At 45.2% G+C, this 16733-nt stretch overlaps 1 protein-coding gene across 4 annotated transcripts in view; it reads left to right on the top strand.

Annotated features, from left to right (window-relative positions):
• USP32 (ubiquitin specific peptidase 32) overlaps nt 1-16168 on the top strand; it is a 63973-nt gene extending 47805 nt beyond the window's left edge. For 3 of the 4 annotated variants that reach the window (XM_050321858.1, XM_050321859.1, XM_050321855.1), the window contains exons 16-34: nt 802-961; nt 3121-3275; nt 3529-3610; nt 4121-4195; nt 4767-4905; nt 5158-5263; nt 5852-6025; nt 6325-6499; nt 7078-7229; nt 7807-7918; nt 8157-8365; nt 8768-8952; nt 9344-9430; nt 10338-10458; nt 11068-11259; nt 11800-12085; nt 12523-12935; nt 13105-13197; nt 13809-16168. In XM_050321858.1, coding sequence (XP_050177815.1) covers nt 802-961; nt 3121-3275; nt 3529-3610; nt 4121-4195; nt 4767-4905; nt 5158-5263; nt 5852-6025; nt 6325-6499; nt 7078-7229; nt 7807-7918; nt 8157-8365; nt 8768-8952; nt 9344-9430; nt 10338-10458; nt 11068-11259; nt 11800-12085; nt 12523-12935; nt 13105-13197; nt 13809-13982 — 3090 coding nt within the window. In that variant the 3' untranslated portion in view covers nt 13983-16168. The remainder of the gene's footprint in view (nt 1-801; nt 962-3120; nt 3276-3528; nt 3611-4120; nt 4196-4766; nt 4906-5157; nt 5264-5851; nt 6026-6324; nt 6500-7077; nt 7230-7806; nt 7919-8156; nt 8366-8767; nt 8953-9343; nt 9431-10337; nt 10459-11067; nt 11260-11799; nt 12086-12522; nt 12936-13104; nt 13198-13808) is intronic. The other variant, XM_050321856.1, reaches the window with a different exon arrangement.
• Nucleotides 16169-16733: the final 565 nt, after the last annotated feature.

Raw genomic sequence — 16733 nt, 5'->3', positions numbered from 1 at the left:
AAAATCACTGGCTTGTGTTACCTCCTCCCACACGTTCTCCATGGAAACAAACACCTTTCATGATCCAGAAAAGGCCACATCACTTTATACACGAACTAATGTGCTTTCTGCTCTGAAAATGTCATCACTGTCGTTCCTGTTGTGGCTGAAGTTTAGTACTGTGGCACTTCAGTGGGTTACATTGCTTCTCACAAATGAAGTGGGTGTTTTCTGCTTCACGTGGTCAACAAAACCAGTGAACGTTCCTCCTATTTATGGGTGTCTGTGTTTGGGCACATCTAAGTAGCAAAACCCTGGTAGAAATGGTGAGTGAAAAGCTGCAAAACGTGTCTTGGGGCAATTTCAGCTTCTTCTGTCGACATATCAGAATGTAACAAAACCAAGTTTTAGTCTGGTCTTACAACATGAAGGTTTTAATTCAATCCTGTAGTTCAAAAAGTGCAAAAACAAATGTCTTGTGCAGCATATGTCAGTTTGTTCAACAGCTGTGGGACTTTCAGATGGAAGTGGAATTAATGAGCTTCGTTGTAGATTCACAGATATTTCAGGAATTATAAAACTGTCCTTTCCATGATGTGGTGCAGACAGCCATGCTCCACTAACTGAGGGGTTTGCTCCTGACAACCTGCAGCTTAATAAGCCCCAAAAAGTGCTTAGCAATCAGTAAACTGTCACTCCTGGGGATATTCACCCACGTGAGAAGTTCAGAAGATTTCCCACCTGCCAGTAAACCAGTTTGTTTTCCCTAATCCCTGTTTGGGGTTCCCAACCCGGGTGTCTCTGTGTTCTGCCCCTGTCCAGGTGATCAAGAACAGCAAGACCAACGTGGCAGAGCTGGAGCTGTTCCCGCGGTACCTGCTGTTCCTGCGGCAGCAGCCGGCCACCCGCACCCAGCAGTCCAACATCTGGGTCAATATGGGTATGATGAGCCTCAGAATGTTCCCTCAGCACTTACCCAGAGGTAACTTAAGAATGCAGCAAGAATGTGCAGTTTCTGAGCTGCAGGAGCTTCCTGGCACTGTGCTTGTGCTGCAGCTAATCACAGTGATGATCCACCACGGTGACGAGCTAGGGGCTTCCCCTGCCCTCTCCTGCAGGAACAGGCACAGGGAGCCGTGGCAGGGAGGATGATTTGCATGGTTTACTGTAAGCTGAGAGGGAGAAATGAGCACTGCAGGAACTGAGCTGATGAAAGGGCAGAGCTGGCCAGTCCTGTTTGGATTTTGGTAGCCATGGAACAGGTGCCTCTGCCCCGGGCTGGGTGTGTGTGTCAGAGTGCAGTGAATTAAACTGATGTTCACTCAGCTGCTTCTGAGCTGCTTGGGCAGCTGGGCTTGGATGCCCCAAATTATTTAATGCTCTTTAGAAAGCAGTTGCATTAATGGACTATGAATGTTATTATTTGTCGTGGTTCAGAAAGGCAATTCAATAGAAAGTGTAAACATCCAGCTACAATGTGTTTGCCGTGATTGTGGTGGCAATGCTCACCAGAAGACTCTGCAAGAATCATGTTTAGATTGTGATTTAGGTTTCAGCTGGGAGGTGCTGCAGGATTTGTCCCCAGTTCCCAGTTTTCCTGCACAGCTGCAAACCTGCCTGGCACAGTAGGTTTGAAGGAATCCCTGGTGTTCACATTCCCAGATACACATTGGCATCCCTAGTGCCAGCTGTCCAGGAATGGGCTCACCTGGCTACTGAAAAATCAGTCCTTTAGCCTTGCTAGTGTTGAAAACCCTCCTGCAGGTGCTCCATTTCTCCCTGCTCTGATGGAATCTAAACCTCAGGTGTAGCCCAGCAGCTACCTGTTTGATGGAGTTCCACCCCAGAAACTGCCTGCTCCCAAATTCACCTTTCCCACCTGGCCTAATCCGATGGAATCCGCTGCCTTTGGACCTCCTCAAATGCCCAAATTCAAATAAAGAAATTTCTGCCAAATTTCATCTTGATTTGGAATTATTTTGCACTGCACTAATTCAATCATCCAATCAGTTATTAATCTCGTTGAGTTCTCAAATATGCTTTCTTGCTGTAATCTTACAACTAATCCTCTGATCCCTAATATTAGAAAATGCTGGTTTTTCTTTGGACAAAATGAGTACTCTGCTTGGTATACTGAAGCAAGACTGATGCTTTGCTGACCTATGATTACAGTAGAGTTTCCTCTCTTGTCCAATTGCATGGAATAATATAATGTTGCATCTTTTCACGTGGTACTGTTCATTTTATTTTCATCTTTTTGCAGTGAAAGTAGAATAATGTCACTCTTCAGGTCACTTAAGCACTGCAGTTGCCCAGTTTGGGTTTGGCTGGACAATAAAAGCTTTTCATGACTTTGTTACAGACCTCTCTCTGTGGGGAACCTCCAAAGTTTGAACTAAAACAGCTCCAAAAAATTAAATCTCAAGTCGGCCTCATCTCTTGTGCAAATGTTTTATTTAAAGATGAGCTCACATTGTAAAGAGCAACCATCTTGACTGGTGATGGAATTCATTTGTGTTGCAAACATGAGATTGTTGAGAGATTTGGGTGAAAACCCTGGGTGCCACCACAGAATGTGTTTTTTGAGGAATTTAGCCATTAGGAATATTTTTGTTGTGAATTGTAGGCTGATTCCATCTGCTCAGAGCAGCCTTTATCTCCACAGAAGAGCTGGAGCAAAGTCACGCTGCTCCCCAGAATAGCCAGACTGACTTTTTTTGACCTTATTTTTTTATTTACAATGTTCTCTCAGAAACAAAGTCCTCAGGAAAAGTCCTTTATTTTGAATTTTACCTTTGCCTCTGATTCTGTGTCTTTAAGAGACAAAAGGAACAGTAAAACTTCTCTGAAATGATTTGTTTCCTGTGAGACTCTCAGGGGAGCCATTTTCTAATGGGGTTTGATACGAGGGGAGATAATTTATCTGCTTTGTTGATAGCAAGTTTTTTGTCCCCAAGGGGTCAGGAACAACTGATTTTCCAGTTTATTTTATCCATAAATACAAGCAGTGGAACTGTCTGGTGTTTTTGGCTGATGGTAAATGCAGCGTGTGAGTCGTTACCGCTCTCACTGCACTTGGCCTGTGGGCCACGGCAGTGGGATGGATTCTCTTCTCCCTTTCTCTCCTGATTGTGAATCCAGGGAATGTCCCTTCTCCCAATGCTCCTCTCAAGAGGGTCTTGGCTTACACTGGCTGCTTCAGCCGGATGCAAACCATCAAAGAGATCCACGAGTACCTGTCCCAGCGGCTGCGCATCAAGGAGGAGGACATGAGGCTCTGGCTCTACAACAGTGAGGTAATGGGGGCCCTTCTCCTTCCCCTCCTTCTCTCCAGCTGTTCAATATCTTATTCCTTGCTAGAAACCATTAAATACACCTGCCCAGAAGAAATTATAGTGGCTGTAAGCTTAACTTGCTCGGGTTGGAAAACTCTTGCTCCTCGTTTTCCAGAGGGTTTTGTGCATTCCACTGTTCTGATTTCATTGCTTGGAGGGGATTTTACAGCTACAAGTAATAACTACATGAAGGACTTTTTTTTTTCTCCTGCAGAACTATCTCACCTTGCTGGATGATGAAGATCACAGGCTGGAATATCTCAAAATCCAGGATGAGCAGCATTTGGTAATAGAAGGTATAAAAAGGGCCTCCATTTGGTTTATGCACTAGAAATAGAGGTTTACAGAGGGAGGTAAAGCCAGCTTAGGAAAGTTGGCATTGTTTTCTCACACTTTATCCTGAAACAGATGTAGTTTTTCCTTGTTTTGAAATGCACTTGAATCTGTTGTTGGTTCACAACAACAGAAAATATTGGTGATCACTCCTGGAGTGAACAGATTTGTTCAGATCTGGGGGATCCTTATTAATTATTAGAATAAGCACTGAAAAATTCACTATCCAGCAGGAAAGCAATCCCAGGGCTGCTTTCTAAAGATGTTCTGGCGTGGCTGGAGTGATGCCAGTGCTAGAATGAGTTCCAATAAGGATTGGAAACATGGAGATGAAAACTAGCAAACATAATAACTAAAAATACACAGATTTCCAGTCTCAAATTCTAGAGAATTTTAATTAAAGCTCTTCAGTTGTGTAAACTCTGAGGAGTAAGTGAAATTTTTAAAAAAGTCCTCTTTATATCTCTTTCCAGTTCGGAACAAGGACATGAGCTGGCCAGAGGAGATGTCTTTTATAGCAAACAGCAGTAAAATAGACAGACACAAAGGTGAGTGTTTCAGCAGAGGAACTGCATCAGGATGGGAAGAAAAGTCCAAGAATGTATCATGTTGAAACAATTGTGTTTAATCTGAGTGCTCTTAACAGTGGGTGAGGTTTTTAATGCCTGTGCTGCTCTGCTTGGTCTTTATTAACTGAAATGCTGGAAGTGTGGGTGGGTTGAGGGTACAGACAGACAGATCTGTAGATGTTCAGGTACAGAAGTAGCCAATGATACCTGGCAAATTTTGCATGTTGTGTTTCTCATCTTGGATCTTCTTAAGGTGAGGAATTAATTTGAACGGGCGAATCCAGAATTTTCAGCACTGTAATTACTCACCTTAAAATAGTTTGTCCGGGTTGTGCTGATGTCTGTGGTGGGTCAGGCCCAACAAAACACCTCCATTTCTGTTAAGCAGAGTGGAGAGCAGGTATTTTGAACACCTCTTGCATCTGTGCTGCTGTAATTGGGGGCAGGTTAAATTAAATTGGCTGCTGTGAAAAGGTCACATCTTTACTGATACAGCATTCTGAATTTTCACATCTGCACAGCTGATCTAATGATGGGTTTTTTTACTCAGTTCCCACTGAAAAGGGTGCTACAGGACTGAGCAATCTGGGGAACACGTGTTTCATGAACTCCAGCATCCAGTGTGTCAGCAACACACAACCTCTCACTCGCTACTTCATCTCAGGAAGGCATCTCTATGAACTCAACAGGTAATTATCTGTCTGAGACCACTGGCATTTTAGATCCTGGAGCGTTTATTCACCCTGTCCTGAAAGCTGAGACTCAGTTTGAAGAAATCTTTTCAATTCAGTGTTATCAGCTCCACAGCAAATACTGATTAGATACGTGAAAATATAACCTCTTGTTTCTGGCAGCAAGAAGCTTTTCCACTTCCTGGTGTATCTGCAGGCTTGAACTGTGTTCCAGTTTTAACATGGTGTTAATTACTTTGGAATTTCTAGGACAAATCCCATAGGAATGAAAGGACACATGGCCAAGTGCTATGGGGATCTGGTTCAGGAGCTGTGGAGTGGGACCCAGAAGAACATTGCACCCCTAAAGCTGAGGGTGAGTCTGTGCTGGGAGTGCTGAGAGAACACAGGAATCCTTGGAATAAAGATTTCAGTGGGCTTTTTCCTCGTGTTACCTGCATTGTAATGGTCTGGAGACTCAAACAGTGTCTCCCCTAGAGAAAGGGAAGAACACCTGGATGTGTTGGAAGCTGGCTCTGAACCAGTGACATCCTGGGCAGTCAGACATCCCCTTTGCTGCTCCAGACTCATCAGGGAATTTCCTTTCTTGCCTGTAAAGGGTGCAGGAAGGGGCAGTGCCAAGGGCAGATGCCCTGGAAGAGGCCAGTGCTCCTCAGTCCTGGTGCTCAGGAACTCTGTGGAATGTGTGGCTGTGAGGTCACAGGAATGACCTGATATAGCTCAGGCTGTGGGATAAAATAATGGCTTTTGTAGCCCTTTCTAGGGACAAAAGATGCTGCATTTGCCTGTAAATGAGCTTTTGTTCTGAAAGCAAAGGGGTTCCCTTTAGCTCTGGGCAGTTGAATTCGTGCCCATTGACAGCACGTGTCTTGTCTCCAATATTGTGATTTATTGTCACAGCTATCTGCTGTGGGATTCAAATTACTTTGTCATTCTTTTCCAGTGGACAATAGCAAAATATGCTCCAAGATTTAATGGCTTCCAACAGCAGGACTCCCAGGAGCTTCTGGCTTTCCTTCTGGATGGGCTCCACGAGGATTTGAACAGAGTTCATGACAAGCCCTATGTTGAACTGAAGGACAGCGATGGGCGACCAGACTGGGAAGTGGCAGCAGAGGTAGGGCTTGAAATTGTTGGGTTGGGGTTTGTGGGATGGGTTTTCTGTCCTTATGGTACTAAAATATTTCAAGGTACCTGATGATCCTCTCAGAAGGACTTTAAATTGTGTCCTGCCTTGGTTTTTCTGTTAGTTGAGAACTTTACTTATGTTGAAACTAAATACTTTCTATTTATTAGAAGTTACCACACAACTTCTGTGGAAATAATTTGACTCCCATAGGCCTGTGTAACTTTGGAGATCAAAGAAACAGCCTTCAGTTTCTAACTTTTTATTATTTTTTTTGTGCTTCACTGCAGGCCTGGGAAAACCATCTGAGAAGAAACAGATCCATTGTTGTAGATTTATTTCACGGGCAGCTCAAGTCACAAGTGAAATGTAAAACTTGTGGCCATATAAGTGTTAGGTTTGACCCCTTTAATTTTTTATCCTTGCCTTTGCCAATGGACAGCTACATGCACCTAGAAATTACAGGTGAGTGGGGGTGTTTAACTCCTTCTGAGCTCTCACTGCTAAAATAAAAATTGCACATCTAGAACAGCTACAAAACATCACATTTTCTTGTGTTAGTACTTACTGTAGTATTTTAATGTGAGGATTTTCATTGCAATGCAGTTAAACTGAGACAAAACCTTTAAAAACAGAACACACATGGCCCATTTTCAGCCTTGATTGGGGGACATGGAACAGAAATGTGTAAAATGGAGATTTCGAGAGGTTTACTTCTGTTCACTGTCTTGGGGAGGTTGTCCTAAATCTGCCTGAAGCAAAAACAAGGGCTGGGGGAAATACAGTGTGGGTCATGACCCCCTGTATTGCTGTAAGAGAGGCAAAAGAAAAGATCATAAAAAAGTGAACCACATTTTGAAACCATTTTCTACTACCTGTGCAAAAAGACATTGGTGTTTGCCTGCAGACCTTGGAAGTTGACTGGGAAAATAAAATAAATCATACCTTCAAGTGGGGAAAAAATATTTTCCAATCAGTAATGGATTATTCTCATTCAAATTTCCCTGCTTTGCTGACCAGTGCGTTTCTTTTCCCCTTTACAGTAATTAAATTAGATGGTACCACTCCTGTTCGATATGGCCTGAGATTGAACATGGATGAAAAGTACACAGGATTGAAAAAGCAGTTGAGTGAACTCTGTGGGCTCAAACCAGAGCAGATTCTACTTGCAGAGGTGCACAGCTCCAATATAAAGGTGAGAAGAAAAGAGATGAATCATTTTTTTTGTTACTTCTTTCTTTTTGACATTAAGTTTTGTGTACAAGGACTGTCACATAATGGAACTAAAAATATGATTAAACAGTCAACTTGGCTGTATCTCTCCATGAACTCCTGTTTTGTTCTTAAACAGTGATTTGGCTTGCTGTAAACAAATTAAAATGGATTGCTCATGGTATTTATAGGAGAAAAGCATAGAATCATCTGGAGGTAATAAATCTCAAGTTAGAAGTGATGAGTTCACCACTGTCGAGGTGTTGGGGGCACAAGTAATGACTGGCTTAGTTCTCTATAGTGTGTATGTGTATCTATCTGTAGATATATTGTATTTTGCTGTCACTGCTTGAAATGAAACTGTTCCCAGTGTGTTTAGAGGACCATCAGTAACTCTCAGGTTTTGCTGCAGGGGGTTGGGTTCCTTTATTCCTCTAGAAAGGGGTAAGAAATCAGATGGGAGGGAGAGAGGAGCTGCCAGATACCCTGTTTTCAAAAGAACAAAGCATGTTTGCCTCAAAGATTGAAATGCCTGACTGACTTTCCCTTCTTCATTGAAGAACTTCCCTCAGGACAACCAGAAGGTGAGGTTGTCAGTGAGCGGGTTCTTGTGCGCGTTTGAGATCCCCATCCCAGGATCCCCCACGTCAGCGTCCAGCCCTGTGCAGACAGGTGAGAGAAAACACTGATTCCCTCTTTATTTAAACTGCACAGTGCCCTGGGGTTGGGAAACTGAGGAGAAAGCTTTGCCTCTGCTAGTGAGTGAGGATTAAGGGACAGGGCAAGAGCTGCTCCAGGAAGCAGCTGTGTGGGGTGTCCCACTGTGATCCCACCCGGAACGGGAGGATGGGGATCCCGGGCTGGGGGCTGCTTGCTGTGTCTAACTGAGAATTGAACTGTCTCCCTGCAGACATCTCCACTGGGCCCTCAGCTAACGGAGCCCCCACCATCCTGATGAACGGGGACCTTCCCAAGCCCCTCATTCCCAACGGGATGCCAAACACGGTGGTGCCGTGTGGGAGCGAGCGCAGCCCGCCCGGCTGGGCCCTCAACGGCCACGTGGCCTCGCTGGCTGACAGCCCCTGCACGGGCTACATCATTGCAGTGCACAGGAAAATGGTCAGTGCCTCGGGCAGGGCGGGGGGCACACTGGGGAACAAACTGTCAGAAATGTCCATATGATAATGGGTCTTTATTTCCTGAGAGGAGGGAGCGTGAATGCACGTCCCTCACGTACATCTTATGGAATATAAAATACTGTACTACTGAAAGACAGGTTTGTGTTTGATGGGGTCCAGTGCCTGAATAACATTGCCGTGATATCATAAAATACAAACATTTTTCAAGCCAGTGGTCAAAATTTCCAGTATTTAGTACTGGAAATAGAGTGCTTTTAGTAGAATTAATGGTTAATTGTAATTGCCAGAGCCTGAAATAAGTCACAGGGTCAGCATCCAGGTAATTACGGGGCCGTGGGTTAATGCACCTTTCCCTGTGAGTCCCTTTCTTTCCCACACACAGATGAGGACAGAGCTGTACTTCCTTTCATCCCAGAAGAATCGCCCCAGCCTCTTTGGGATGCCCCTCATTGTCCCCTGCACGGTGCACACCCGGAAAAGAGACCTGTACGATGCTGTGTGGATCCAAGTGTCCAGGCTGGCCAGTCCCCTCCCTCCCCAGGAGGCCAGCAACCATGCCCAGGACTGGTGAGTGGGGCAGCTCAGCCTCTGCCCCCACTGACCCAGCACAGTGCCTTAAACTTGGCTACACGATCTAAAACTGCATTAATCTCCATCAGGTTGGATTTCTCATAATGATGGCAATAATAAAAATACCTTCTGATCCTTTTTATAGCAGTTAAATGCTGCTGCACTTGAAGGTTGGCTTTGCACAAATGGGTTTATTTGTTCTAACCCAGGGATTGGTAATTATTCGCATCTGACAAATTTAGGCCGTGTAAAGGCAGGTTTTAATAGCTTAATTTAATCAAAATTATAGTTTGAAGGGTTTTTTGTTTAAGTAGACATAAACCTAGTGAAGGGAGGTATGGCAGTGAGCAAGTGCTGCTGTTTGATGTTGTGTTCTCTTCTGTTTCAGTGATGACAGCATGGGGTATCAGTATCCCTTCACCCTCAGGGTAGTTCAGAAGGATGGAAATTCTTGTGCTTGGTGTCCATGGTACAGGTAAATTGTCCTTTTTTCTATTTACAGCAGGGAATCACCACAGCAGAAAGGTAATTTATGGTAATGGCCCCGTGCTGCATTTCAGACTTCAGGGGTAATATCAAACAATAAGAATCTAGAATCCAATTTCACCAGATCTCTCCCAAGGCAGACTTGCACTGTAGTGCAGCTTCTGTGGCTTGGAGAGCTGAAAGCTGGCACAGAAACTTTAAATTAGGAGACAGACACGAGATTATCAAAAACCTCTCCGAATATTCCATGTATGTGTACGTGCAACCGTGTGTGTCCACATCCTTGGATGGTTTTGGGAGGTTCATACAAACCCAAAACTTTAGATGGAAATCAGCTACCCTTGTGAGTTCCTGTGCCATCTGAAGGGGAAGAACTAAGGTGGGCAATAAAGAATTCACCCTGGAAGGATGCTTGGAAATTTTCCTGAACAGAAATTCCAGGCCCCTCCTGGAAAGGTATTGAGACATAGAATCATTAAATAAAAAAGTGTCTTGCAGCTAAATAATCACGTGAATTGGTTATCATGGAGTAAATGATTTGAGGAGACAAAGCAGTGCAGTTTTTGAGGGTCATAAGACTGGAATGGAAGGGACCTTAAAGCTCATCTTGTTCCAACCCCTTGCAAGGCAGGGATACTTTCCACTAAGGAACCATCCCTGGCTCAGCTGCAGCAGGTGGTGGTTGGGTTCCCCCAACTGCTTCAGTTTCTCATCTGTGTTACCGTTTACAGTTTTGTGATAAAACAACCAATGACACTGAATATTGCTCTATAAAAACGCCTCTGACCCCAGAGGCGAGGCCTGGAGCTGGGAGGGTGCATGTTTTAAAAGCCAGGGAGCAGAACTGAGCAGGTGACAGTGGTTGGGCAGACCCTCACCCATCTGTCGTGGTGCAGGTTCTGCCGGGGCTGTAAGATCGAGTGCTCGGAGGACAGAGCCTGTGTGGGCAACGCTTACATAGCCGTGGACTGGGACCCCACCGCCCTCCACCTGCGCTACCAGACCTCCCAGGAGCGGGTGAGAGCCCAGCACAAACCCTGCTTTTTGATTTATTTGGTGCTCCTGTAGTCAGCTCTCTCAGTGTAGAGTCAGTGATCATGGAGCAGTACGTTCTGGGTAAATTGATGCCTGTGTTAGACCTCTTAAGGGGCTGAATAATGTGGAAGGGAAGGTTTTAAGCAACCACAGCTGCCTGTTGTGAGTTGCTTTTGATCTAGTCTCCATAATCTATTACAAAATATGTTAATTTGATGAATTTTCTGTAACCATTAACCAGTTATGCATGAGAGTAAACCCATTTCCCCATTGAGTCAACAAAACCTATGTAAAGGTAAAAACTGCACTTGAGTTAATGGAGAACAACTGGGCAAACTTGTGAGTTGAATCTGTGCAGTTGTGCTTTATGGATAATTTGTAAGCAGAGCCCAAGAACAAGGACAGTGAATTATTTTTATATCTGCCTCTTCAGAACTGAAATCAAATTTTCCGCTCAAACTTGGCACGTCAGGTTTTTATCTTCAATTCTAAACAACTCCCTGGAGTCCCTTGCGTGGTGCTGGGGGCAGAGCCTCCCTCTGAGCAGTGTGTGTACCTGTCCAAGTCAGATGCAGTTTTGTGTCCCCTCAGATCGTGGAGGAACACGAGAGTGTCGAGCAGAGCCGGCGGGCGCAGGCGGAGCCCATCAACCTGGACAGTTGTCTGCGAGCCTTCACCAGTGAGGAGGAGCTGGGGGAGGATGAGATGTACTACTGCTCCAAGTGCAAGACCCATTGTTTGGCCACCAAAAAGCTGGATCTCTGGAGACTTCCCCCTATTTTGGTACGACCTTGTGCAGTTTTCCTCCACAGCAGCAAACCCTGAACCTGAATGGCCTGTGGTGAGGAGGGTGGTTTGCTTTGCTCACAGTCTCACTCATTTGCTGTGTGCAGCAAATAAAGCAAACCCCAGTTCCTTCTGAATGTTTGTAGCTGCTCCATGGCAGGAAATGGTGGTGGTTTGTGTGCGGTGTGAGCTGTTGTGGCACTGAATTCACGCTCAGATGGGCTTCTGGTAACATAACCTTTACTTGGGGAACACCTGCATTTCTTACTTTTCAAATTTGGTTGGTTATTCAAAACAGACAGTGCTGATCACTGAGTTGAAGCAACCCTTTCCATCAATTCCCCATGAAAGCATAAGTTTCCTATTTTACCACCTTGATCCCAGAATCCAAGTTGTCACACGCAGCTTTGTCACTGTGTTTGTTTATTAGCAAGCGATAAAATGTGCATGTTTTGTGAAAAACTCTCTTTAGACAGTGAAATTTCTCCCTGGGATGTAGTCTGTCCTCCTTTCGTTTTCTCCAACTTCTCTCCTCAGATCATTCACCTGAAAAGGTTTCAGTTCGTAAACGGCCGCTGGATAAAATCCCAGAAAATCGTCAAATTTCCCCGAGAAAATTTTGACCCAAGTGCCTTTTTGGTACAAAGGGATCCAAGTCATTTCCAAAGGAAGGCGCTGACGCTCCAGGTGGAGCCGGAGCCACGGAGCCTCCCAGGGGAGCCCAGGAAAACAGAGCTGCAGGGCTCTGGCACACCAGGGGAGGGGGAGACACTCAACAGGAGCCCCTCCTCCCTCAACACTTCAGTCCTGAACAGTGTCAAAGGTAGGTGGGGAGATGGGCCCGTTCCAGCCAGTGCTGCTCTGTGGAGGGGGAAAATAACCGTGTTATGAACAAAATTTGAACCTTGTGTTGGCCAAAGCTCTGCACTCTGAACACTTTGAAACATTTCTTAGTGTTTCTTAGTGAAGCTTTTACCATAAAAAATGAAAGAAAAGTAAAAACGTTGCTCAGTGACAACGCATATTGGCACCTGTGTAAGTGGGCTGGAACAAGAGTGAGGAATGTGCTCCTGCATAAAAGAGGTAAATTTCAGTTCCTAGGTGTGCAGCAAGATTTTTCATTCCATGTATTACTCCTTAGCTCTGATGAAAGAGTGGAGCTTTCTCAATGCTTGGTTATTCAAAAAATCACTTTTTAAGGAGAAACTCAGACTGTGTGTGTTTACTTGTCCTGGTAACCCCCGTGCTTTCTTCTTTCAGCATCTCCATCTCTGGGGAGGAAAGGTGGAACCAGCTGTCCCTCGAGTAAAAACAGCAGCCCAAACAGCAGCCCGAGGACTTTGGGGAGGGGCAAAGGGCGGCTGCGGCTGCCCCAGCTGGGGAAGAACAAACTGTCCAGCAGCAAAGAGAACTTGGATGTGAACAAGGAGAACGGTACCGAGCCCGAGCAGGGCGATGCCCTCAGCAAGGGGCACGCCCTGGGGGGCAGCCAGAGTGAACTGTGCAGTGCCCAGGACAGCGAGGGCCCTCTGGCCAACGGGTACCTGTGCGAGCAGAGCTCCTTCAGCAACGGGCTGGGCGGGCAGGGGGACGCCCACAGCGAGGACGACGGCGCCGACGACCAAAGAGAGGACGTGTGTGCGAACCCCATCTACAACCTATATGCAATCTCGGTACGTGTGGGACGTGCCTGGCTCTGAGTGCAACTGGAGTGTCTCTGTGCCCTGTGTTCTGTCTGGGTGTGCAAAGTCACATTGTCACGAGCCATTGTCGCTCAAGAGATGATGAATTTGTGAGTCGTTTCCTTGATTCAGAACTGATTCTCTTCTTCGTTCCCTTCAGTGCCATTCAGGAATTATGGGAGGGGGTCATTACGTCACTTATGCCAAAAACCCGAACAACAAGTGGTACTGCTACAATGACAGCAGCTGTAAGGTAAATCTCTGCTTCTTCTAGCATGTAAGGCATGATTTGTCTAACAAATAATAATCTGGTTAACTATTGCCAAAGAAACTACATTATAGAGTCATGGACTTGTGGAATGGTTTGGGTGGGAAGGGGGAGGGACACCTTCCACTAGACCACACAGTGAGAGCTGTTTGAAATCATGGGCGTCTCAAAAGCTGCAGTAGAGAAATATTAAAGTTATTAATTGAAATTGTACATGAGATTTTTTTCCCAAGGTGACATCTGTTCATCAGCTGCTCCCACACTTAAAGATGCTTATTTTGTACAGAGATGGGGAAAACTACTAAAAATAGGAATCCAAGAATATATTTTCATGGTGGGAGCAGTTTGTATTCAATTAGTGAATAATTCAGTTCCGACGTTTTTAGGTATTTACATTTATCACTGTAATATTTGTCAGACTCCTCCAGTAATTAGTGGAGCCTGATAACAGATAAGAGAGCAGAAATGGGATGGTTTTTTTTGGTTACAAGCAGACAGTTAAAAGGAGCTGCCAGGGCAGTCTTGTGTATTTAAGTTGGGTGACAGTAACACGATCATCCCCTTGCGTCTTCCCGCCTGTGTTTTCCGTGTCCCAGGAGCTGCACCCGGACGAGATCGACACGGACTCTGCCTACATTCTGTTCTACGAGCAGCAGGGGGTGGACTATGCCCAGTTCCTGCCCAAGATCGACGGCAAGAAGATGGCAGACACGAGCAGCATGGACGAGGACTTCGAGTCCGACTACAAGAAGTACTGCGTGCTGCAGTGAGCAGGGGCTGCCCCGCCCCATGGGGTGTCCTGGGCACCCACCCGGGGTCGTCGTGGCCCGTGGGCTGAAAGCACAAGAAGAACCCCCCTGGTTACCCAGTTAATATCAAATAGTATCGTTTTGTTCTGTTTTTCTCACTACACGCTCTGAACGTTTCTGATGTTGGACATCAGGCTGAGACTGCCACTGGGCCTTTAAATCAAATGGTTTGAGAAAAGCCACCTAGGACCAAATAAGAGCTAAATTAAATAGTCCAAATAAGAGCTAAACAAAGTAGTGTAGAGTTTACCAACTGTTCTAACAACCCCCCCGAGGCTCTCGTTAGGTTTAAGGTGATGGGGAAAACCAATCTGTAGTGTTGTCTTTGGACAACATGATATTGCTACCTCCTTTTTCCTGCAGTTTTATTGCATTTTATTGGCAAAACAGGGAAAGCAAGAGAAGGAAAAGTGCACAAACTGAAAGGATTATCGTCGAGAGTAGGAGAAGTTTGCGGTTTTGCCACCACTGATGTGTGTCAGTTGCTTTCTTTCTGTATGTTGGGAGCACAACCAAATCATCCTTGGAGAAGAGATTAATTTCTGCACTCGGATGGTTTGTTATCTTGTGTTTTCTCCACGTGTTGGCCGTGCAGATCAACACGTTTCAGGAATGGCTTTTCTGCCTGAAGAGGGCTGGCTCAGACCTCGGAGCTGCCTCCAGAAGAGGCTTCAGGCTGGAGAGAGTGGTTGTGGTGACACTCCCGGTGTCTCAAAGTGTGCACATTGCACGGAGCGCTCCCAGCTGCGGAACGAGAGATGCCTGAGCTTGTGTTTCATGACTGGTGTTGCTTTTAAATTTGCACTTTGGAGAAATGCATATAATTGAATTGAAAACCAGAGTTTGGTTTATTTTTTGTTGCTGTTGTTGTTGTAAGGGCTCTGGAGTGAATGGCTGTGAATTATCCACTGTGTATTTCCGAGGGAGGCGAAGCTGTGGCTGTCAGGGAGCTCTCGTAGCATTCATGGATGGAGATATATTTTTTATTTTTGGTTTCATAATTTAATGGAGTTTCTTGGTTTCAAAATTTGGTTGCCTTTTCAAATTTTCTTCTTTTTTTTTTTTTTTTTACAACAGTTTATGCAAATACTTGCAATTAAACCAGAATTGCTTTCCCTGCCCTTGCAGCGTGCCCTGTTGTGACTCAAGGGGCCTGTTGCAGGAGGGAAGGTGTGACTGAGTCTTAGCAGAGACTGGATAAAAAGATGGTTGTTTTTTGAGCAGGCGTTTCCTTAAACGTTTTCAGTGTTAACTCGTTTGCATATCTGAATGAGGAGAAAAATCTCACTCTTTTGGCCTTTTTTTCTTCGGCTGAGTTCAAGCAGCTCGTTCATTTTGTCCTGTGTCGTCTCCCCAGCGCTCTGGCTCCTGTGTCTGCACTGACAGAGCTGTTCTTTACGTGGTTCCCTGGCGTTCGTGTTTGGATCCACCCTGAGGTGCTGGACAGGGGTGCCAACCCCTCAGTGTTTGTCACTGCAGGGAGGTCTGAGCTGTCCCCACGGAAGGAGTGGTGGCAGCTGCTCTGGCTGTTCCAGCACAGCCCTCCCTGCTCTGGTGCCTCTGCAGGGGCAGCAGATCTGTTCCAAAAATGACTCTTGTCTTACCTGTCAGGTGTTGTTCCTTACCCTCTCTGGTCATTTATCTTTAAAGTGGTCTAAACATTGAGCCTGAAGAAAAGCAAACATGACCTGGGAATTTCTAGGGTAGAAGCCTTTTCAGTACCCCCTTGTCTGCTCCTCCCTCAGCAAACTCCATGAAAAGTGAAAGATTTTCAACTGATTTACTTTGAAATGTTTTATTTAAGCAGGTAGCACAATCTACTAATGTTATTTGATCTTCTGTGTTTGTTACATTGGTTGTAATTAATTTTTTAAATTAAATTAATTCATGAATTAGTAGTAAATTTATTAAGTTAACTATTAACTACATTCACTTTGTAAATTATTGTATAAAAACTTATTGACAATGCACTGACTTTAGAAAGATGTTAATGTACATAAATACCTTGTAAATAAAATAGTGTTGATGTACTGGAATATGAGCTGTATTAAAACAAAGGTATTGGTAATTGTATATGGAGTGAACCTGTTTATCTGTAACTATATTATTCAAACAAATTAAATACTGTGGATGCAGATGAAGTGTCACTTCTTGTCAGATAATTTTTAATAACTGTTTTCCTGCTTTGAAGTGTCTCTGTTGTTTTCATTAAGCTTTAAATGTGTTTGTCAATCCAAAACACTGAGACGTGGGAACGAGCATCCAGCAGTTCCCTGCACTTATTATTGCTTCCCAGAGGTGAGCTGGGTGTTTGCTCGGTGTTGCTGTTGACAGTAGGTGTGGTTCTGATTTGGGAACTCCATTTCCAAGGTGAAAGGAGCCCTCAGGTCCCTGAGGTTTGGCTCTGCTGTGTCTGGAGCTGCAGGAGCTCCCCGGGCAGTCCCAGGGCCGGGCGTGTTCTGCTGCTGCTCCTCGTGCTTTCTGGGCTGTGGACGGTGCTGACGTTTCCTCTGAGCAGGCACTGCCTGGGAGAGCTTTAACTGACACTGCAGTCGTGTTTCTTCCCAAAAAGGAGCTGAATCTGGGGGTTGTGGAAGCTGGAGGACCCAGAGGAGCTCTGGTGTCCCCAGAGTGAGGCTCTTGCTGTGTTTGGAGCGTTGGGGCAGCACCAAGGGATGACCCTTGAGCTGGGCTCAGCTGTCTTTGTTGCCC

This window comes from Myiozetetes cayanensis, unplaced genomic scaffold (genome assembly GCF_022539395.1).
Source record: "Myiozetetes cayanensis isolate MyiCay16 unplaced genomic scaffold, myiCay2020 scf27, whole genome shotgun sequence".
NCBI lineage: Eukaryota > Metazoa > Chordata > Aves > Passeriformes > Tyrannidae > Myiozetetes > Myiozetetes cayanensis.
Note: the sequence above shows the minus strand (reverse complement) of the source record. Positions and strands in the feature narration are given on the sequence as shown.